This window comes from Xiphophorus hellerii, chromosome 2, assembly GCF_003331165.1.
Source record: "Xiphophorus hellerii strain 12219 chromosome 2, Xiphophorus_hellerii-4.1, whole genome shotgun sequence".
In the NCBI taxonomy this organism is placed as follows: Eukaryota; Metazoa; Chordata; class Actinopteri; order Cyprinodontiformes; family Poeciliidae; genus Xiphophorus; species Xiphophorus hellerii.
The window spans coordinates 26,353,360-26,373,705 of record NC_045673.1 but is presented as its reverse complement, the minus strand read 5'-3'; the positions used below and the strand labels follow the sequence as shown (position 1 = coordinate 26,373,705).

The 20,346-nt window shown below is 39.9% G+C and overlaps 1 protein-coding gene across 4 annotated transcripts in view; it reads right to left on the bottom strand.

The window, feature by feature from the left end:
- Positions 1 to 1,882: 1,882 nt before the first annotated feature.
- The window catches only part of ankrd26 (ankyrin repeat domain containing 26), a 33,517-nt gene continuing 15,053 nt past the window's right edge, over positions 1,883 to 20,346 (bottom strand). For all 4 annotated transcript variants that reach the window (XM_032590750.1, XM_032590774.1, XM_032590767.1 and 1 more), the window contains 22 exons: positions 19,484 to 19,647; positions 18,719 to 18,907; positions 17,220 to 17,250; positions 16,990 to 17,131; positions 16,258 to 16,471; positions 15,949 to 16,132; positions 15,233 to 15,379; positions 14,629 to 15,091; positions 13,520 to 14,025; positions 13,256 to 13,408; positions 12,187 to 12,362; positions 11,456 to 11,549; positions 11,278 to 11,304; positions 10,790 to 10,867; positions 9,939 to 10,073; positions 9,730 to 9,842; positions 9,371 to 9,497; positions 8,309 to 8,599; positions 7,956 to 8,191; positions 7,567 to 7,810; positions 2,821 to 2,866; positions 1,883 to 2,737 (listed from right to left, as the gene is read on the bottom strand). In XM_032590750.1, the coding sequence (XP_032446641.1) occupies positions 2,607 to 2,737; positions 2,821 to 2,866; positions 7,567 to 7,810; positions 7,956 to 8,191; positions 8,309 to 8,599; positions 9,371 to 9,497; positions 9,730 to 9,842; positions 9,939 to 10,073; positions 10,790 to 10,867; positions 11,278 to 11,304; positions 11,456 to 11,549; positions 12,187 to 12,362; positions 13,256 to 13,408; positions 13,520 to 14,025; positions 14,629 to 15,091; positions 15,233 to 15,379; positions 15,949 to 16,132; positions 16,258 to 16,471; positions 16,990 to 17,131; positions 17,220 to 17,250; positions 18,719 to 18,907; positions 19,484 to 19,647 (3,891 nt within the window). In that variant the 3' untranslated portion in view covers positions 1,883 to 2,606. The remainder of the gene's footprint in view (positions 2,738 to 2,820; positions 2,867 to 7,566; positions 7,811 to 7,955; positions 8,192 to 8,308; positions 8,600 to 9,370; positions 9,498 to 9,729; positions 9,843 to 9,938; positions 10,074 to 10,789; positions 10,868 to 11,277; positions 11,305 to 11,455; positions 11,550 to 12,186; positions 12,363 to 13,255; positions 13,409 to 13,519; positions 14,026 to 14,628; positions 15,092 to 15,232; positions 15,380 to 15,948; positions 16,133 to 16,257; positions 16,472 to 16,989; positions 17,132 to 17,219; positions 17,251 to 18,718; positions 18,908 to 19,483; positions 19,648 to 20,346) is intronic.

The following is a 20,346-nucleotide window of genomic DNA, read 5'->3' as shown; positions in this document are numbered from 1 at the left end:
GTGCCCATCTGCTACAAAGGAAACAAAAATAAAAGTAACTAGATTTGAATATCTTACAATTCGAGGCTGACGGATCAAAGCCTTGGAGAGACGCACCAGAGGGGGGCGATCATAAACACGCTGTCTCGTCTTAATAGGAGAGGAAAATTGTTTCCAAAGCGGCGCAAACCATCAGGCGTCGCATGTTTGCGAGCGTGGGAGGAGAACAGGAGAGGGGCGGGTGTTTTTTTTTTATTTATTTATATATATATTTTTTATAAAGAACATCAAAACACAGCTAATGAGAGTTGGGGTTGAAGACGGTGGCGCATCAAGGCTCGACGGCGAGCGGCGTCTTTCATTTGCAACACCAACCTGCGACTTTTCAGCGGGTTTTGCGCGCAGCCGCCGGAGGATCAGGGCGAATCCCCCAGACATGAAGGAAACAAATTAAAAACTGAGGATTTGTTCTCGCTTGTTGATTATTTGAACTTGTATCTTCACTGAATATGACATAAGTATCTTCAGTAATATTAGTGCAGAATTACATGTACGTTATGCATTTAAAAAAAATAAATAAATAATAAAATATTACGATGCCCTGTGGGGTTTTACGTTGTCTAAAAAGTCTGGATTCATTTAAACAGCAGCTGAAGACAATCCTATGCTTTTTCCCAAAGATCTCTTTAAATATTATATTTTCTTTTAAAATTATCTTTAGCATTTGGTTTTTTTTAAATTAATTTTTTTTAAATACATGTGATGTTTGTGTTATCCGATTTCTGTCTGTGAACGGTGCTATGACGATGAAAACATTCAGACAAAACGGGCCAAAGACGATGCTAAAATGCTAATGATAGCATCTCGGAGACCACTAGCATGTTGAATCACAGCAACATATTTCATGCAGTGTGAAAAACCCCATGTAAAGCTAAAGTAAATAAAAAGCTAAAGCTAGCTAAACAGTAATGCTAGCAGCATCTAGACTACCGCTAGCATGTTGACCTACAGTGACTTGCTGAGTCAAAAAACCCATGTAAAAGCTAAAACTAACTGTAAAACTCAAACAGTTTATATTGTCATTCTCAACTCTGCCACAGGAGGGAGCTGGTCCTGTTGTGCTGGTGTTGGTACAGCAGTAGAAGTAGCACAGGCTAGATTGTTCCCTTAAAAGGCAGCATATGCCCAATTCTCAAGTCTGCCAGCAGAGGGAGCTGTTCCTGTTTTTCCATTGACTTCCATGGGGATTAAAAATTCATAAAAAGCTGAATATTATAAAAAGTATGAAGGTTATGAATACCAAAAAATATAGCCGGCATTACGAGAGCATGCTGAATAGTATAAAAGTTGAATGGTGAAAATGGCACAAAGTACGCAGGAGAAGAAGTGCGGCTAAAAGTGTACGGAAGCAGCCATAATAATAATAATAATAATAATAAAGGAAAACAAGAGTGTGAATGTGAATGCCTACTGCATTCACACTATTAAAACTACACACAGGGGAAAAAAAGCTAGCTAGCAAGAGTATATGAGCAGCTAGTTACTGAGGAACGTAATGAACAAACCTTTACGTGACAGAAAAGTCCCGCCACAATAAGAAACTAAATTTAAGACGTATTTAAGGCCAACATACACATTCTCAGTGAATTTTAAGACATTTTAAGGCCTTGATTTTAGAATAATGAATTTAAGACGTTTTAAGGATGCACAGACACTGTGTCACGGTTTGGGAATGCTTTGCTGCAAGATCTGAGCAGCTGGGGTCATTTTTCAGATGGATTTGCTGTCCGTTGTTCTATAGCTTCTCCTTAACTGTAAACATGAGTAAAGTGAATCCCATATTGGAATAGATTACATTAAAACAAACGCTGTATTTTGGTAGAAAATGTTGAAAACAAATCCGTCATGTATGCTCCATATAGGTTTTCATTTATTCGCTTTTACATACTAATATATTCAGAATACAAACTTTTGATTCCACTGTTGTTGCAGCGAATGAAACGTTACTTTAAAAACCTTTCTGTATATTTATATATAGAACATATATATATGTATATATATGTTTTTTTTTACAGTATTTTAAGATAACATAAAACAACAAGAAAATAATGGAACAAAATATAAACCGGCTGTCCCTTTCATCAAACCAACAACAAGCTGAAATGTAAAACCGTGGTCACCCTGATTTTATAGCCGGAGAGCATTCCAGCTTGTCATGTTCAAGTATATACTGTTCATTACATAAAAGAACAAATAAACCGGGAAGGACACAACTCTATATTAGTATTAACACAGATATTGCACCATTGGATGGCATGTACCAAATGTCATAAATTGGCAAAAATGATGAGAAATACAAACACGTAAAAGCGGCAATTTCAAAACACCAAAATTCACAAATCAAAACTAGAGTTTCAGCCGGCAAAACAAATACTTCTGAGGTCGTCTTTAGTTCAGAGTCTCGTCCGTCCCTCACTCCGTGAGGTTGCGGGGCGTAAGTGCAACATGCAGTCAAGTTTATTTCTTTCATGACAACAGGATTTAAAAAAAAAAAAAAAAGAAAAAAAAAAGCGTTAGCTTCTTGGTCTTGGCTTTAGAGTTTTCTGGTGGCGAACGGAAACCTGCGGTCAGATCCTACGGTTCTTCTTCAGCACCTCCAAATACTGCTGCGTGGCCCAGCTCAGGGGGTCCAGCTCCACCCTGGAGGCGGAGCCCACCGGGGACAGGCGGGCCGAGGCGGCGTCCAGCTCCGCTGTGGCTGAGAGAGGGCCCACGGTTAACACCTGCCGAGGCTCCTTACCGCACGCTTCGAGATGGAGGAGGAGGAGGAGCTGCGCTTACCGTGTCTCAGTTCTTTCGATATGTTTTTGTCCAGCTCTCTCTGCATCTGGGGAAAACACAGCAGCGTCTCAGGTGAACAAAAACAAAACGCGGGGGTGAAATGTGGGTGAAGAGAAGAGACACCGAGGAGACGTTTACCGGCAGAAACACCACTGTAGAAAACACACCAGAGGGGGGGGGAAAAGCTGGAGAAAATCTGTGGTTTTTTGACATGAAACGCAAAAGCTCATGCAAAAAATGTCAAGCTCCTCACAGATCTGAAGGCTATGGTGTACAAAGAGCTCCTCGATGGTTGAAAAACAAATTTGTAGAAATAATTTTTCAGTAAACTCTGAATAAATTAACATCCCTTCCTCAGATGGCGACCAGTACAAACTAATATGCTTTGCTCTGTGCGGGGATAGAAGTGGAGTGCATAAATTCAATTTCTGGCTTGTCCAGTTTGATATGTTTGTATTATAAAAATGACCTAGATAAGGATTTAATTTACATCAGTCCCACTTTACAACTGCTTTATTCAAACTTATAAAACAGGGCTTTCATGTTTGTGCCTTTTATGTTTGCTAAGGTAACACTAAAATCAAAACGTTGATTTTTTTTTCAGTTCAAAAAGTGAAACTTGATACATTTTAGCAGAGTTATTGAACTGACTGATAGAATTCAATCATTTATTTTCATGGCTTACAGCCCAAATCCTTCCTTTCAGATACTAGAACATTACATAATTTAAAATGCATGTACAGTTTTAATGCCGTATTGTTAAGCTGTGTCCACTTAACGGCTGCTGACTGTTTCGTTCTCCAGCAAAACAATCAGTCCATAAAAATGTTACTTTAAAAGGAGCGAATTGTTCAAGCAGCTGCGTTTCCATCACAAATGTTCGCAAAACTTTGTAAATATTCCGCTAATGTCGGAAAAACACAATTACGGAAATTGCGGAGTTTCCGTTAAATAAGAAACACAATTAAAATCACACGTAAATAAGTAAATAAGTTTGCTCGCGCGGTGAGTCGTTAAAAAACATGCAGCGCCACGATCCTCCAACTACTTCCTGTTCTCTTCTTCTTCTTCGTGGTTTGCGCCAACGGAGACATCCGGTTGTTGATCTTGTGACTCAGGTCAAGCGGAAAAAATGTTTTCACTGCATTTTTGCCGAATACATTAATTTCGATACGGCCAAACAGAAAAAAGCCCACCTCATCATAACAGCACCAAAACTGTTTTTCAAAAAATGACAGTTTTTCCCCCCTCCCAGAAATTGACGTTTTATTATGCAAATTCATTTCCAAAATGTCAAATTGCGCAAATATATGCTCAGGAGCCAGTATCCATTACATAAGCTTCAACTGTGAGTTTCTGTTGCTATGCAGCTGTAGGACCAAGGACAACTTTAGAAGCGTCTTACCTGAACTAAGGAGAAAAAAAGAGCTGGACTGCTGCTTGGTCAAACGGTAGCAATAAACAAGCTTCAGAATGCGGTCAGTGGAAGACTGTAGACCTACACTGTTACCGAACCACAAACCAACAACATGAACAATGGACCAACGCCGCATTTAGATCCACTTCCTTTCTTTTAATGGTGCAGTCTCAGAGCTAATGAGTCGTGAACAAACCCTCTGGGGGAATGTTTTGTCTGCGCACACCTGCTGTCAGGAAGGAAAATGGCAGAGGTGAGTATTTACAACTCCCCTCTCCCCCATGACCTGTCATATTATATTTCCTTAAAACTGTGTACTAATGCAGTTCAAACTACCATCCATTGAAAGAGATTATTATTACGTATTTACCTTTTCGCAGCAAGAATACCAAGATGAATGAAGACACACCTAAACACACACACACACTCGAAATAACCATAATAAACCGACTGGAAACCCAGTTGCCGTATTGCTGTTTAACTGTATGCGCTTTCATTAAAATAAAAAAAATAAAAAATATATATATATATATAAATGTCACAGTGACAATGTAACAGTAAAAGTGTTATGTAACGTTGTCGTATCCATAGCAAATTAATTAATAGTTTTAATCTATAGTCATTAAAATTAATACACACAAACAGAGATTGTGGTTAATATATGACACCACAACCTACTTTGTAAATACCTGCCACTATGTAGTTTTGACAGATTTTATCTTTTAAATAAACTTACTTCTATTTTTAGTTGCTGAAAGAGTTTGTTATTGAGAGGAAATTATCAAAATAATTGTTTTGGAGGACCTACCATCAAGGCTCAGATTCATCTTCCTTTGTATTCCCTTGATGTTTAAAATGTGATAATATGAACATTACCACCACCTACTGGCCGGGCATGAGTATACAAGAATTTTGTGTTCGGTAAATGTATGATTTTTTATTTATTTCTGGCAAGGATGTAGCTTAATCCAGGCCTAATTTTTTTTTTCCTTTAACAAAATTTGTATGCTTAAGGTTATTCTGAGTACATTTTTTTTCATTAAGTTGCTTAATAATAACTTCTCTCTTGAAGATACACCGACACTTGAAAACGTCAGTGTTCACTTACAGAGGTTCCAGCAAACCTTTGAAGGCAAATCAGAACCATGTTTCCATGCAAAAAAGCTTTAAGGTAAAAAACTGCTCTGTACCTGATTCTGTGACCAATGACTGCACCAGCTACGATCTCAATATTCAAGGTGAATTCATCGCAGATAAGAGAGAAAAGCTCTACAGCTTTTCTCTAAATACTACTTTGGAAGATTCAGATTAACTTTATACTGAATGACAAACTGTTTAGGCCTGAGATGGAACCAAACTAAACCGATTCTTGAGTGAAAACATTTTAACGCTAAAGTTGCTGATGAAAAGGGGCAGAAAGTAAAAGAAGAGAGAAAAACAGAAACAGTGGCCTCCAGCTGCCTTTCAAAGCCAACAAAGGAGCGCCACCTAGTGTTGTTTAAGCTGTACAGGCAGAACAGAGGTGCCTTTACCCAATGAAGCCTAAAATATTCACAAGACTTTAAATTCAAAAGATTAATTTGTGATGTAGTTATGTTTTTTTATATTTTTTTTTAGTTTAAACCTTAGTACAGTTTTCCATGTTTGAACGATTGCAACACAATAAGATCGACTCCCATGAAGACCAGTGAAACTCTGTCGATAGCCACCGACACTGAACACCTGAGCTTCTATTGTGGATAAAAAACAGAAATATATTGGCAACATACTCTCCAGGGGCTGGCAGAAATAAGATGGGGCAAACAAACTGTAAAAATGCCCCAGTACTTGTCAACCACTGGGGGGTTTTCTGCAAGCCTCCTGGGTGATAAAAGCTTCAGGTTGAGCAGCTTTCCTCAAAGTTATTGCTGCTTCCTCTGTTGTACAGCTAAACCTCAGTTAATTAAGGCACAGTGCTTTGCAAAAGTTTCCTCTGCTGCTGAGTTTTCGTACATTTTGTTGTGTTACAGCCACAAACTGCAAAGTATTAAACTGGGATTTGATTTATGAAGAAGTTCATAAACCAAATAATTCAGTTTCGTCTCACCTAACTAGATCCTAATCTGTTTTTTTAGAGGATAGTTTTGCAGAGTGAACAACAGTCTGTGGAGCCGTGGATCTCTGCAGCTCCTCCAGAGTTACTATGGGCCTCTCGGCTGCTTCTCTGATTTTTGTTTGGAGCAGGGGTCTACAACCCGGGACTGCCGAGGAGTGAGTGGATATTTTGACCTTCCATAATGTGGATTATTAACTTTGCCTAAAGATATTTGCTGAAAGTATTATTCAGAGGCATAAAATACAGCCCTTGAAAAGCATAGTGATTTAAAAATATCTCCTGATAGGAGATTCCTTATTAGAATTTGAACCAGGTGAGGCTAAAACTCTAAGACCATGCCACTTGTGGAGTTCTGGGTAAAACATATTTACAGACAAAGTTTAAAATTTTTTATCCTTAATGGAAAATGTAGATATTGTTGGGCAGCTTTGGCTTAATTATTTCCCTGAATATGTTGTTCTTTTTCAGTAAATGTTCCTTCTTTTGAGTCTGTGATCAATTTAACAATTAACCAGTTACTAAATTAGTTGACAATATTTTCAATTATCAATTATCACAATTAATCGGTTAGCTCTAATTTGAAAAACCTTGCTTATTTTACTCTCCACTTCACTACAATATGCAACTTTGTCTATAAAATGAACTGCGATCACAAAAAAACCCCGTTTGATGTTTGAGGTTGTAACATTGCAAAATGTAAGAAAATTCAAGGGGTATGCATACATTTGCAAGCTGTTATACTATATTTCAAAAAGAAGCGCAAAATACGTCAATTTTTTTGTTGCTTTGTCTGGCAGCTTTTTCGCCACTGAAAGGCACGAGCAACGCAATGAAACAGCAACCAGTCAGACACTCAGCTGAAAACAGCAACACACCTGGTTATGAGTCTGGCTGAAGAGAGGAGAAGTGAGAAAAAGACTTTTGAGCTAGAAGCTAAAAGAGTGAGAAATACAAGACAAGTTAGCGGTAATAGTGAAAAGACAGAAATATTCAATAGGAGGAAGAAATAAACAAAAAAAGTCTACAAAGCCTAACGTGTTTGTTGGGTGAGCTGATGTAACTCGTCGAACACAAGTCTGACTATGAGGTGAAACTACGGAGAAGTCTCTATTTATAACTAACGTCTCTGCAGTGACATAAACTTGTTCTTAAAAAATGAAATCAGGAATATACAAGAACACAGATTTCCTCTTTAATCTCTATAAGTGAGTGAGAGATGAAGGACTGGGCAGACCTTAGCCAGGTAGTCCTCCACCCTTTGGTCCTGTCCGTCTGACACAGTACTGGGCAGGGAATATCCCACGCTCATGTTCCTGTTGAGGGCCCCCACCGAGGTCCCGGGGTTCGCTGGCGTAGCCAAGGCGCTCATGTCCAGAGAAGGCCCCATCAGGCTCCCGCTTGTAATGTTTCCCATCATAAGACTCCTGCTGCGCTCACTCAGCAGCTTGGAGTTGGCTTCGGTGAGGCGGCTGTTGGCCCTGTTCATGGGAAACAAGAAAAAGCTAATCACCGCCATCTTTTTAGCAGCTCGAGATTTGTTAACAAGCGTTTACCAGTTTACCAAACCTTTCTTTTTTTTTTTTTTAACAAAGCAAAACAGACTTCTCTAATAAGCATTTTAACCTCTCCAGTTTGGCAGTTAAGGACATCCGCAGGCGCATCTCTTCGTTGTAGAGGTGTCGGTAGCGCTCCAGCTCGGAGCGCGTGGTCTCTTTCTGGCTGAATGTCTCCTGCTGGACGGTGCGGGCTCGGTTCAGCTCCCCTTCCAGCTCCCGGATCTTCTGTTCCAGCTGGGAGCGCAGGTTGGCCTCGTTGGCGGCTTTGATCTCATCTAGTGCCTCCTGAGACGCCGCTTGGGACTGAGAGACACACAAATCGTTGTTAATCCCACTGGCGGGCGATATCAAAGTGCGACATCAGCCTTCTGCTGTTGTGAATTGATTTCCTCTCTGTTGGGGTTTTTCTCAGCTCTTTACCTGTAGGAAGAGGTTGACCTGCTCTAGTTTCTGCTGCATCTCCTGGTGGGCTTTTTCCTCCGCTTCACGTCGGTACTGATCCAGCACGCTCTGGTCGGGCTGGACGTTCTCCAATTGGCGTCTCAGCTCCCGCACCTCGTTCTCCAGGTGCCCCTTGCTTCTCTCCAGCTCGCCGTGGTTTCTGCCCACGCCTTTCTGGGAGGCCAACTGGTCCTGAAGCTCCCCGTTGATCTTCTCCAGCTGGTAGCGTCGAGATGTTTCCTTCTCCAGCTCTGCCTGCAGATCCTCCACCTGAAGATGGAGGAGATGTTTGAAGGTCAAGAAGCAAGGGGAGATTGTAGGCGATTCACTGCATGGGTGTTCATTTAAAATTCGGTACAAAGAACTTGCCTTTAGGGCAGCATATTGCTGTAAAAATCTTTCGACTGTGGATACAAGCATAAAAATTAGCACGCTCACCCCTCAGGTCATATGTTTGGCCTATGTTCCATTAGCCACTTCAGGATGAAACTTCTTGTTTTTGAGCCTTTCAAGCCAATTATTGCCATAAATGTTACACATTGTACATTTTTGACTTTGGTCAACCTGTTCATGCAACTTTAAAGTAATGATATGTAGTAAAATAAGAAACAGAGCACTTGGCTGTTTGCGAGTCTCGTGTGGAAAATAGCTTCCACTATTTTTTTTGTGCTCATCAGTCTAGTGTTAGCTTCTTCTATTTTCTGTGCTTAGCAGTTTAGCGTTAGCTTCTGCTAATTGTTTTTGCGTTTAGCGTTAGCCTCCACTATTTTTTTTTGCTTAGTAGTTTAGTGTTATCTTCCACTAATTCTTTAAGTTTAGCAGTTTAGTGAAAGCAGAGCTGATATTTTTGTGTTAAGCAGTTTAACGTTAGCTTCGACTAATTTGTTGAATACCTTAGAACCCAGGTTTAGAACCCTGGTGTAAACTGAGTCAAAGAAAAACTGTGAAATGGTATTGTTTGATTTTTTGAATCCAAAAACCAAAATGTAATGTATAAGCAGCGCATTAGGTTGAGTTGAAGCCAGCATCAGTCCCACAAACCTTGTCCTTCATCCACCCGTCAGCCTGACTCTGTCGCCGGTGAGGGCTCTTCATAGAGGAATAATTTGCTCCTCCATTCTCTTGACCCTGCAGCTTCTTCTTTGCACTTTTTAATAAAGTTCGTTGCCTTAAACATAAACGCACAGAGTGAATATCTAACGCATCAAGTAAAATATCCTAAACTTGCAAAGACTAGGCTGATTGAATGTACAAAATAATTGAATGGAGACTTAAAAAGGATACAGACACTGGTGGACCACAAAGCCAAGACGATGGTTCTAGTGGATCCTAGCTGGCTCTAAACAGCAGGATCACCCACTGCCCAATGAGAGTCCAAAGAGTCCAAAAGCAAAAGTCACCTGTGCATTTCTTTTTGAAGATCCATGTTTCTCTTCATCTCTTGTTCAAGGCGAGTGTCTACTGCTTTCTTTTGCTCTGCAATTTTCTTGGCTTTCTTCTTTTCAATCTCCATCTAGACCAGAACGAGCAACTCAGTGACTCTTCACACCTCAACTGAGTGACACTTAACCATCATATCATGCACAGATTATTATCACAGTGTGAACACCTGGTTTGTGAGCTCTCCTTTTTCTCTTTCAAGTTCTGTCAGGCGCAGTCCTAACTTTGAGCGGTTCTTCGTCTCTTCCTCCCACATGACCTGAGAGTCCTGCATGGTGTTAGACAGCATGCTCTGTTTGTGCACCTGTAGAAGAAAAACGCATGAGCTCAAAGTACAGTTCTGCTCAGACCTTTATATTGTAGGCATGGATGTCACTCATTTTAAATCATTTTGAAAATAAACCTGAAACCTTTAAACCTCATGCATGCGCTTGCTCACCCCCCCCCTCCCTTAGCATGGCTACATTGAATTGTACGTGCATGGGCATGATTGACAGCGCTAAGAAACTCCTCTTGGCTCTGATTGGTTGTTTCTGACTGGGAGCAGTGCATTTCTGCAGATGGAGAAGGCAAAGGAGCTCAATTTTTTCATACGTTATCTGTCTCATACTTTCAGGACGTGGTGACAGTTTTAACAATTATGCAAAAAAAAAAAGAAACTTTTTTTTAAAGCTACATGCTGCTGATTTAAGGCTTTGGAATGGCACTGACCCCAATCCTATTAAACCTTTGAGAAAATCCACCACAAACTCAAATCTGAGCACTCAGTTCTTGTTAATAAAGTCAGTTAAAGGTTCTTGCTTTATAATAGGTTGTTCAGGTAATAAAATAAAAGTAAAAAGATAATAATGTCAGTCTCTACAATGGAGTGCATGTAAACCTATGACGTCAACTAAGGAATTAGGATGAGAATTTATTTTTAGTCATTTTATCGGTCCTAAACTTTTTTTTTTCATTTTCATCATTTATAAAAACAAATAAACTGAAACGTGTGAAGAACTAACAGCACAAGCCACCCACCTCTTTATTCAGCTGCTCTTCCAAAGAAATCTTGCTGCTTTGGAGGTTCGATACCAGCTCCTCCAAATGTGCACGGACCTAAAGAAAAAACATCATTTCAAAACAAAACAAAACAAAAAATTAAATAGTCTTTGTGTTTCTGCTGCTGCTGCAAAAAAAAATCAAATTAGGATTTTAGAAAGTTGAAAGCAAACTAAAGGAAGTGACGTGCATTAATCAGGAATACATTCACAACTGAAAGAAAGACACCACAGACAAAGATAAAAAAAAAAAAAAAAAAAGACTGGGAGACGAAAGACATTTCTCCATCACCAGGATACTTATTCCCACATATGCTTGGAGTTCTGACACTAAAAACATGTTATATTTCACTTCATTAAGAGGATTATTTTATCTCTAGTTCAAAATAAAAAAACGGTTAAATGAATCAGTGTAAAAAGAGGAAGAACCCCACACAGAGAAACTACGCCTACAGTCACAATACTGACCCCTCCTCCAGGTGAGCAGTCAGCTAGCTGAAAACAGATTGTATACCCTTTAAGTTTAAAACTGACTTTAATGCATAAACTCAAGATAGTTGATTTAACAGAATTGCATGACACCTTTTAGCTCCGAAAAGACGTGGAGCATTGAGACCATGTGTGAGCAGGTGAACGGGTTACTCACCACGACGGCTTCCTTAGCGCTTTTCTGAAGAGCCTCAATTTTATCAGCCTGTTGCTTCGTAGTACCTTCCAGTCTGGCGTTCTCGATCTCCAGCCTGGGCGACATTAACATTCTCTATTAATCAGGCCCAGATACCGGCCTCATATACCTGTGACTGTATGGCTTATCTATGGATGGATAATATTCGTCAACTAATTTAGCAACTGATTAATCGCTGCCTCAAAAAAACAGCCATGTGGTGAAAAACCAGCATATTCAGCAGTAATACAGCCAAAACTACAAAAAATATATTCAGTTTGCATTTCAGATAAAAAACAAAACCTTCTTTTTAAATATGTTTTAGCAGAAACTCTTAAAGTGGCTTAAAGTTTTAGATTCAAAGGGTTCAGACTTACTGCAGGAATGCTATGTTGCTACATTTTAGGTAATAAAACATTTATTTTGTTATTTGAAAAAGGAAATTAATTATTTTAATACATTTCTAATGTATCAAAAAGGCATAAGTGGTTAAATGAAAAACCTGCAGAATGTGCTTTTTAAACAAAACAGTTCAATCATCAGAATAGTCGTTAGTTGCAGCCCTAACAATATAGAAGAAAATCTGCACATAGTATCTAATCACATGGTCTGTAGACTTTATGTCAAAACTGCAAATGCGCGGTTCTCTAACAATAAATACCAAGGATCGCTATGAATCGGCGCTCGTGTTGAAGCCGTGTGTTTGCACTTACTTTTGCAACCCTTCCTCCAACTGTTTGGTGGTGATTTCAGAGGCCACGACGGCAGCCACCGCCTCCTGGAGTTTAGCAACGGAAGTGCGAAGCTCCTTTTCCATGTCGTCCATTCTGACTTTCATACTGCTGATGTGTCGCTCTGCTTTTAGGTACTTCTCTTCGGTTTCCTCAAGCTAAGTAATACAGACGAAACAAAGCACTCAAGAGCAAAGATAAAAAGTGCACTTCATGGTTTATGTACATATATATATAAAAAAGCAGCTATTAATCCTCTGATCAACTCAATATGCCATAAACAGAGTCGGGAAAATCTTCTGGAAGTTTTTGTCACATCTTAATGTAAAACTATGATTGTTGTTGTGACAACTCACCAAGTGGAAATAATAATTTCTTCAGTAGAAAAAAAAGATATCGGATTTGGTTTCCAAAATATTTTTGCTAATATGTTGGGTGGGAGGAAATAAAGACCAAAGCCGAAATGTGCTTTCAAAAACCCAAAACGGCCCCATGGAATACACTACTTAAATGGTGAAGCATTGTGATGGTGGTATCATGCTGAGGGAAATCTTGTCTAGAACTAAATACAGGGCAAAACTGAAAAACAAACAAACAAACAAACAAAAAAAAACATCAGCTAGAGGCTAAAAAAGTCCTAAAACTATTTTGGGGGTTCACTTCACAATTGGTAGCAGGACAGGCCAGAAACTGACTATAATTTCAATGTTACTGTAATTGACAATTTCAGTAAAATGTTTTTCTCTGAACTCTTGACTCAGGTGAGCTGAATAGAAATATATGTTACACTTAGATGTTGTGTGTGTGTTTTGGTTTTTTTTTAAACAAAATTTAAAAACCATGTTTTGCCTCTGTTACTTAAAATGTTGTAATGCCACTGCCATAAGATGTAAAAAAAAAGATTCAACCAGCTTTAACATTTACCGGGCCCTGATCACATAATAAATTCAACTTAGTGATTACAATTTCTCATATTCCAGCAGAAGATTTATTAACCGATTGTCTCGTAATAAATCACGTTTCAGAGAAGAGAGCTGCGTCCTGCAGTCACCTTTTCTCTGAGTCTCTCGACGTCTTTGAGAAGCCGAGCTTTCTCTTCCTCCAGGTCGTTGCGATAGCGCGTGAGGACCTCCAGGGAAGCTTCACACATCGATAACTTCTTGAGAGAGTCGGCCAGCTCCTGCTGCAGCTGCCTTAAAGTGTTCTGTGCAGAAAGAAACGAGATCAGATATAAAGAAACACCTTAGCGGTCCTACAGGGGGAATATAAGATGTTCTGAAGAACTATTAGTCAGGCTACGCAGCCTCAGTCTCACTTCTCGTTGATTCTTCTCTTCCTCAAACTTGAGGTTCAGCTCACGAAGTTCAGCAGCCTTGCTGGCGAGCTCCTTATTTCTCTCCTCGAGCAGATGAACTCTTTCTTCACAGTCGGCGCGCAGCTTGGTCAGCATGTCGCTGAAGCGCTCCTGGGCTTCAGTAATGGCGCGCTCCTTCGCGGCGGCTTGGTTCTGCGCCTCTTCCAGCTGCTGCCGAAGCAACATGGTCTCGCTTTGGGCATGGGCGAGGCGTTCTTCCGCTGCTTCTTGACGCGCTACGCTGCGACTGGACAGCTCCTTCTCTGCTTGCAGAGCAGTTTCGAGCTCCTTGGCACGCGTCGTCCCGTAGTCCTTCTCTTTCAGCAGGGCGTCCAGCAGCAGATTCTTCTCTGTCAGTTGCGCAGAGACCCGATGGAACTCGTTCTCCATGCTGTTTGTGTTAGCGTCGGCCTTGGCCAGCTTCTGTTTCAGGTTGCTGACTGCCTCGCGCTGAGCGGTTATTTCGTCTAAAAAAAAAAAATAGATAAGTGATAAAACGCATTAATGTTTACCATCAGAGAGAGGAGATGTGGATTGCATTAGGAGGAGAAACAGGCTAAACAATAATTGTAAAATGCACACTGCAGGCAAGTAAATAAAAAGCAATATTACATGCTTAGAGTACAAATTGTGGGGTTGAAGCAATCGATTAATTGTGATAAATTGATTAATTGAAAAAAAAAATCCTAGTTTAGGAGTCAATTAGTTGATTAATAATAATTGATCGACTAATTTAGCAATTGAATAATCTTAATTAATCAACTAAGTAAAAAATGTGTTAACTAATTTTTCCTCCAGGAAAAAGTCTCTGGAGAACACAGACTCAAAAAGGTTATCTGCTGAAAGAACAACATATTCACAGCAGTAATTAAGCCAAAACTGAACAAAAAATAGATACAACTTGCATTTAAGATAAAAAAAAAGTCCTTCTTTGTCTGTAAATATGTTGTTACCAGAAAGTACCAATTTCATTTTATCCGATTAACCAACAGAATAATTGATGACTAAAGTAAGTGTTAGCTGCAGCTCTGCAAAATCGTATGTGCAGACCGGAGGACTTCTCTACTCACTTGAGAGTCGGTCTTTTTGTCTCTGGTGTTCTTCCTTCTCTCTGAGCAGAGCTTTCTCTGTGTCAGCGTGAGACGCCAGGCGAAGTTCGATCTCCTTCACGGCTGCGGCCAAGCGGGACCGAGTCGACTCGGCCTCGGCCTCCAGCGTCTCGCGAGCCTGTCGCTCGTGTTCCAGCTGGCTCGTCGTTTTCACCAACTCGGTCTTCAGGGCCGACAGCTGGTTGTTGCAAGCGAACACGGTCTGGGTCACGGTTTCGTTGCTGTGCTTGAGGTCTTGACGAATGTCCTCGAGCTGCTCCTTGAGGGCCTCGTTCTCCTCCACCAGGGTGCTCTCTTTGATACTGCTGTCTGCCTGGGAATGTTCGAAGTCTGACCTTGTCGAGGCCAGCTGCTCCTGCAGCGAATTAACCTGGCGAAGCAGCTCTCTTTCCCTGTCGCCGGCCTCGGTGAGCTGAGACAAAGTCTACCACGCATCACAACAAAAACATCACCGTAAGTCTGTCTGGATTTTGTGTTTAAAAATGCGCAACAAATAACAGTATTGGGGGAAAAAATAAATAAATAAAAAATCCTGAGAAGATCGGATTGAAAGTCAGAGAATCACCTCATTGCTTCTGCTGATGCTTTTCCTGTTCTCCGCCTCCATCTCCTTCTGCTTTCGGAGGTGATTGTTGAGCAGATTTTCCTGCAGGGCCCGGGAGGTGCGTTCCTGAGCCAGAAGCTTCTGAGTCTCATGTTGCTCTTCTTCAAGCTGAGCGTTAAACATGTCACACACGGGCGTTAGGATCACATACACACCCATGCAAGCAAAGAGCGAGCCAACACAAATACCGACATAATGTATCTAACGAGGGATGCAGCTAGCGATTATTTTAGTAATCGAATATGGTGATGATTAATCGATTAATCGGATAAAAAACCTGGCAATTTCAGTAATTAACAACAGGCAACGTGTTTTTAACAAGGGATGCAATAGGGTTGGAACTAACAATTATTTTAGTCATCAATTGTTGTATTGATTATGCTGACAATTAATCAGATAAACAAATCTGCAATTTCCACAGATTTTTCAGTCAGTATTTAACGCTGCTGACACAAAAAGTCATAAAAATATACAGATGTATTTTTTTTTTAATATTCAGCAGAAAGAAGATAGATGGTCATCCCTTTTGATATAAGAAAAAAGAAAATGGCTGCTTACCAATTAATCAATTAATCAACTTTAGATGAACTTATTAATCGATAGCACACATCTCCATTTCTAGCAGAAAAAACCCCGTAATAAACAGTCGTCGTGTTGGGCAGATAAAAACAAAGTGCCTGTTTCATGTTGCTGGCGAGCGTTCTCATCTCCAGCTCCATGTTCCTCAGTGACAGCTCCACCTTCTGCTTGTCCTGGACCTCAAACTGATGCTGCTCCTCCAGCCGCTTCAGCTTGTCTTTGGAGGTGTCGTACATCATGGAGGCATTCTGGCGATTCTCCTGCTCTTGTTTCAGTTGAAATCTTCACACAAAGTGCAACACAAAGAGATCAAGTAAATAAATGTTAAAAAAAAAAAAAAAAGGTTCAGAGGACACAATTTCAAAGTTAGCCCAAAAATCAACAACAACAACAAAAGAAATTCTCACTTGATGTTAGTGAGTTCAGTCTGTATTTCCAGCTGGTTGCGCTCCAGAAGAGACTTAGCGTCTCTGACTTCCTCCAGTAAGCCCTTCAGCGACGTTCTTTCCGCTTCCAGCTGGTTCACCTTCTCTGACAGATACCCATGGCGACTTCGCAGTTTTTGAATGGAGCGCTCGTACTCGTGGAAAATGTTCTGCATCTTTGTCATAGTCGTGGGATCTGGGGGACGACATACAGTGAGATGGTCATGGAAGAGGGTCAACTCAGTGTCTGGTGAACCCTTTGTTCGTTGATTTGGCCGTGTGTTTTGGACCAAGAGATGAACCATTTCCATTTTCCGTTTACAGGCCACCAAACTGATTCAAAAGATCCAGTTTAGTCACCACCACCTACAGTGAACGGCTAAAAGAAAGAGTTCATTTTAAAAAGCTCAAATATAATTAAAAAGGCTTCAGATACATCCATTAAAATGACTGTTCAAATTTGTGCCACATGTGAATTGCTTAAAAACAGTATGTCATGAACAGATAATGAAAGTGTTCAAATTTAATATCTACATTGTTCAGTTCAATGTTGCTCCGATAAAAGAACACACTTATTTTTAGACACAGCTTCACCACGTGTGCCAACAAATCCATCTGTCTGTGTCTGTCTGCAAAACTAGAATATCTATTTTTATTTTGCAACAAAAAGTAAGAAAAGTAAATAACTCCTCATGTGTTGCGGAAGCTTATTACCCAAAGAGAATGACTCCAGCTTCTGCATGAAGGAGGCTGCATTACGGTAGCCTGAAGTGTGTGAGTCCGCATCGTCTGTGTCGGACGACTGGGTTAGTTCTTCTAGATCGTCAGGCACGCTTATGTCTTCAAGACTCTGGACCTGGAAAGAAAAAAAATGACGATAGAATTATTCCCGTATCGGTTTCAAATCCAACACTCGTTTATGTAGTCGATCCGGTTGTCTGTACCTTGCTTTTCTGTTGATCTGTAGTCATAGACCTGAGCCGCACAAACACAAAACCAAGGAGAAAAAAAAAGTAATTCCAAAGATTTGCACGAACATAGCGAAAATACTGAAGGTGTAATGGTGTAATGCAGTATATAGTTGAGAAAGCAATTGCAAGCTTTTGCTGTAACGCAAGGCCTTTCTGACTTGTATGATAAAAGCAAATTTGTCTTACAAAAGTAATAAAAAACACAGAACGAGATATGTTTTGGAAGTGTTGGAAGTATTTTTGTTGTATATTGTGAATATTTGTCTATTTTCTGCAGTGCAATGTTGAAAGAAGAGGTGCAATGTTTGAAAGAAGCCCCCTGTATGTTTTTATCACAAGTAAATGTTTCAGGCCCTCACAACTTAAAGAAAGATAACCTGAGTAAATGCAAAATGCAGTTTTTGAATCATCACTTTAATCATTAAGGGAAAAACGCTATCCGAACCCTCCTGGTTCCTATGGTGACAATTGCCTCTGAAACTGATTGTGTCACCCTTAGTAGCAACAACTTCTAAAAGCATTTTGGAAGCTTTGTTTCTCTTAGCTATTCAGAGAACTTTAGGTAGCTTTAAATCAACGACAACTCTGTTGTCCTTCACGATTATCTGCCAGATATCGTGGTTCCATCATTGCAAGTTACTGAACCTTTTTCAAGGCAGTTGTAGCTGCCTGGAGTGGGCTCAATTACCTATGAAGTTTAGGGATCAATTGTTCATATTGAACCTGATTAACTAAATGAAAAGAGAATTTTGTATTTACTCAGGTTATCTTTGACTTTTAAAGTTGGGTGGTGACCTGAAAACAAACAAACAAGCAAAGCAAAAACGGAAGAAGAGTTTAAGGCAGCAAATACTTTTACCGCATGCTACGCTAACAGTAGGGCTGAAACGATTAATCGACTCATGATGAATCGACTATTGAAATAATCGGCAACTAATTTAGTAATCAAATAATTGTTAAGTTGAATAAAGAAAAAGTAATACTCTGTTTGTAGAATGCAAAATTGTAGGGCTGGAAGAACCAATTAATCTGAATTAATCAATTAATTGAAATAATTGTCAACTGATTTAGTAATCGATTAATCGTTAACTGAAGTACACAAACTCAAAAAAGGGGAATATGCTAGAACCCCCCCCCCCCCCCCCCAACATATTCATGGGAGTAATTAAGCGAAAACGGTACAAAAAATTAATACCCTTTGCATTTAAGATTAAAACAAAAACCTTTGTCTGTAAATGTGTTCTACCCAGAATTCCTCAAGTGGCATATTTTTAGAATCACCCAATTGAAATTCTATTGCTAAAATAATTGTCTGTTGCAGCCCTACTTAACAGTTTTATGCAGTCTGTTCACCTATCAACCACAAGTTTTGGAGCGGGAGATTTGTTTCCAGCAGCTAGCGTTCAGATTAATGACACCAAATAGATTAGTGGCGCAGACAGATGTAGGAAAGTGGCGTCCTGCATATATACCTGTCTTCTTCTTCATTGTCCGTTATGTCACTTATAGTGCCTTCCTCAACCTCAGGTACGGTTGCTCGATTAACTTGTATGCTGGCCTGAGGGCCTCCACTTTGCCGGGCCCAATGGACCATGAGCTCCAGCTGTAATTTCCCTTCTACACCTTGCTTTATGCCACTGCAGCTCTGCACGACTGGAGCTCTGTTGGTGTTATGGAGAGCAATAAACCTGATAGTCATTGAACTGTGACTGACTGAGGCCTTTGGTTGAAATGAAAAGAAAGAACACACTGAAACCAACACACCACAACAAAACAAAAACCCTTAAAGGGCCAGGCAGAATTATTTGCACGCTTGGCAAACCTTGTGTAGAGAGCCTGAAAAAAATCATCCTAGCTCCAGTAGATTGCTTTTTTAATTCAACATGTTTATTTTTGTGATAGTAGGACACAAAATAGTTCTTTCCAAACTTTATCTTGACTCAGTGGTTGTTATGAAAACTGGGCGAACCCAAGATGCAATTAGTTGCTCAGTGCGAGTGTTGGGAGTCAAATGACAAATTCATTTTTAGGCTTTTTCTTACACATCTTTACCACGGGTGCAAAGAAATGTGGCAGCTCCTGCCACATTCACTGAAAAACAGTCTAAAAACTAATGTTAAATCATACAGAATTTAAAAAAAACAAACAACCACAGATTGTACATAAAGTCTCAATATAAGACCAATTCCTAATGGCTACTTCCAATTAGTATGTTCGCTGGGAAGCAACATGCATACCTTTGGCTGGCAACAAGATGATGTTCCTGATGAGATCTTCCAGCTTGAACCAAACTTAAACATACGCTGGTCCCAGGCTTCGCCGAACCACCTGCTTCACTGCCATCGTGGGGAATGCACGACTTTCGATGCGCCGCCATAGCACCTGTTGCTTTGCCGGCCATCTGAAAAACAACAACAAAACCCATACAAGATTTATGAACTTGGTAGGAGAGAACGGTCCAGCTGAGAAAGGCCGAGGCTTGCACTTTAACATGCAATTTGGTTCCGTGTTCGTGCTCCTTATCATACATAATTCAGCGTCGCCCCACCCACTGGAGACCTAATACCTTAAAGCTGTTTCTACTTAAGAGTCTATTGGAAGTGCATTACCTAGGAAAAGTAAGCATACCCCTTTTAGCATTTTCACATCACAACTAGAAACTTTGGTGCATTTTATTGTGATTTTACGTGATAGACCAAAATAAACCAGTGACAAATATAGAAGTGGAAGCAAAAAAGAATTTACACAATGATTTTGTAAGAAGCTCACAAGTGAAGAATGATGCAAATCTGAGCCCATTGATGCAGATGAAAACTTTTTCATTCATTTTAAGACCCAAAAATTCACTGATGCGAGTTCTTGGTTTTTCATTTTAAGGATTATTACTAAATTATTGCCCCACATTTTATTCGTCATATAAAATACACTGAAGTTTGTGGTTGGTTTAGAACAAAATGCAAAAAAGCTCAAGGGATGTGAATAAGTCATTACTACTGAAGAATATATAACTAACCCAAGAAGTTTGACTACTCTTGAATAATTAAAATTAAGAATTTGATCTACAATATCCACTCTGCTATTGTTCAGTGTTAACCCAATT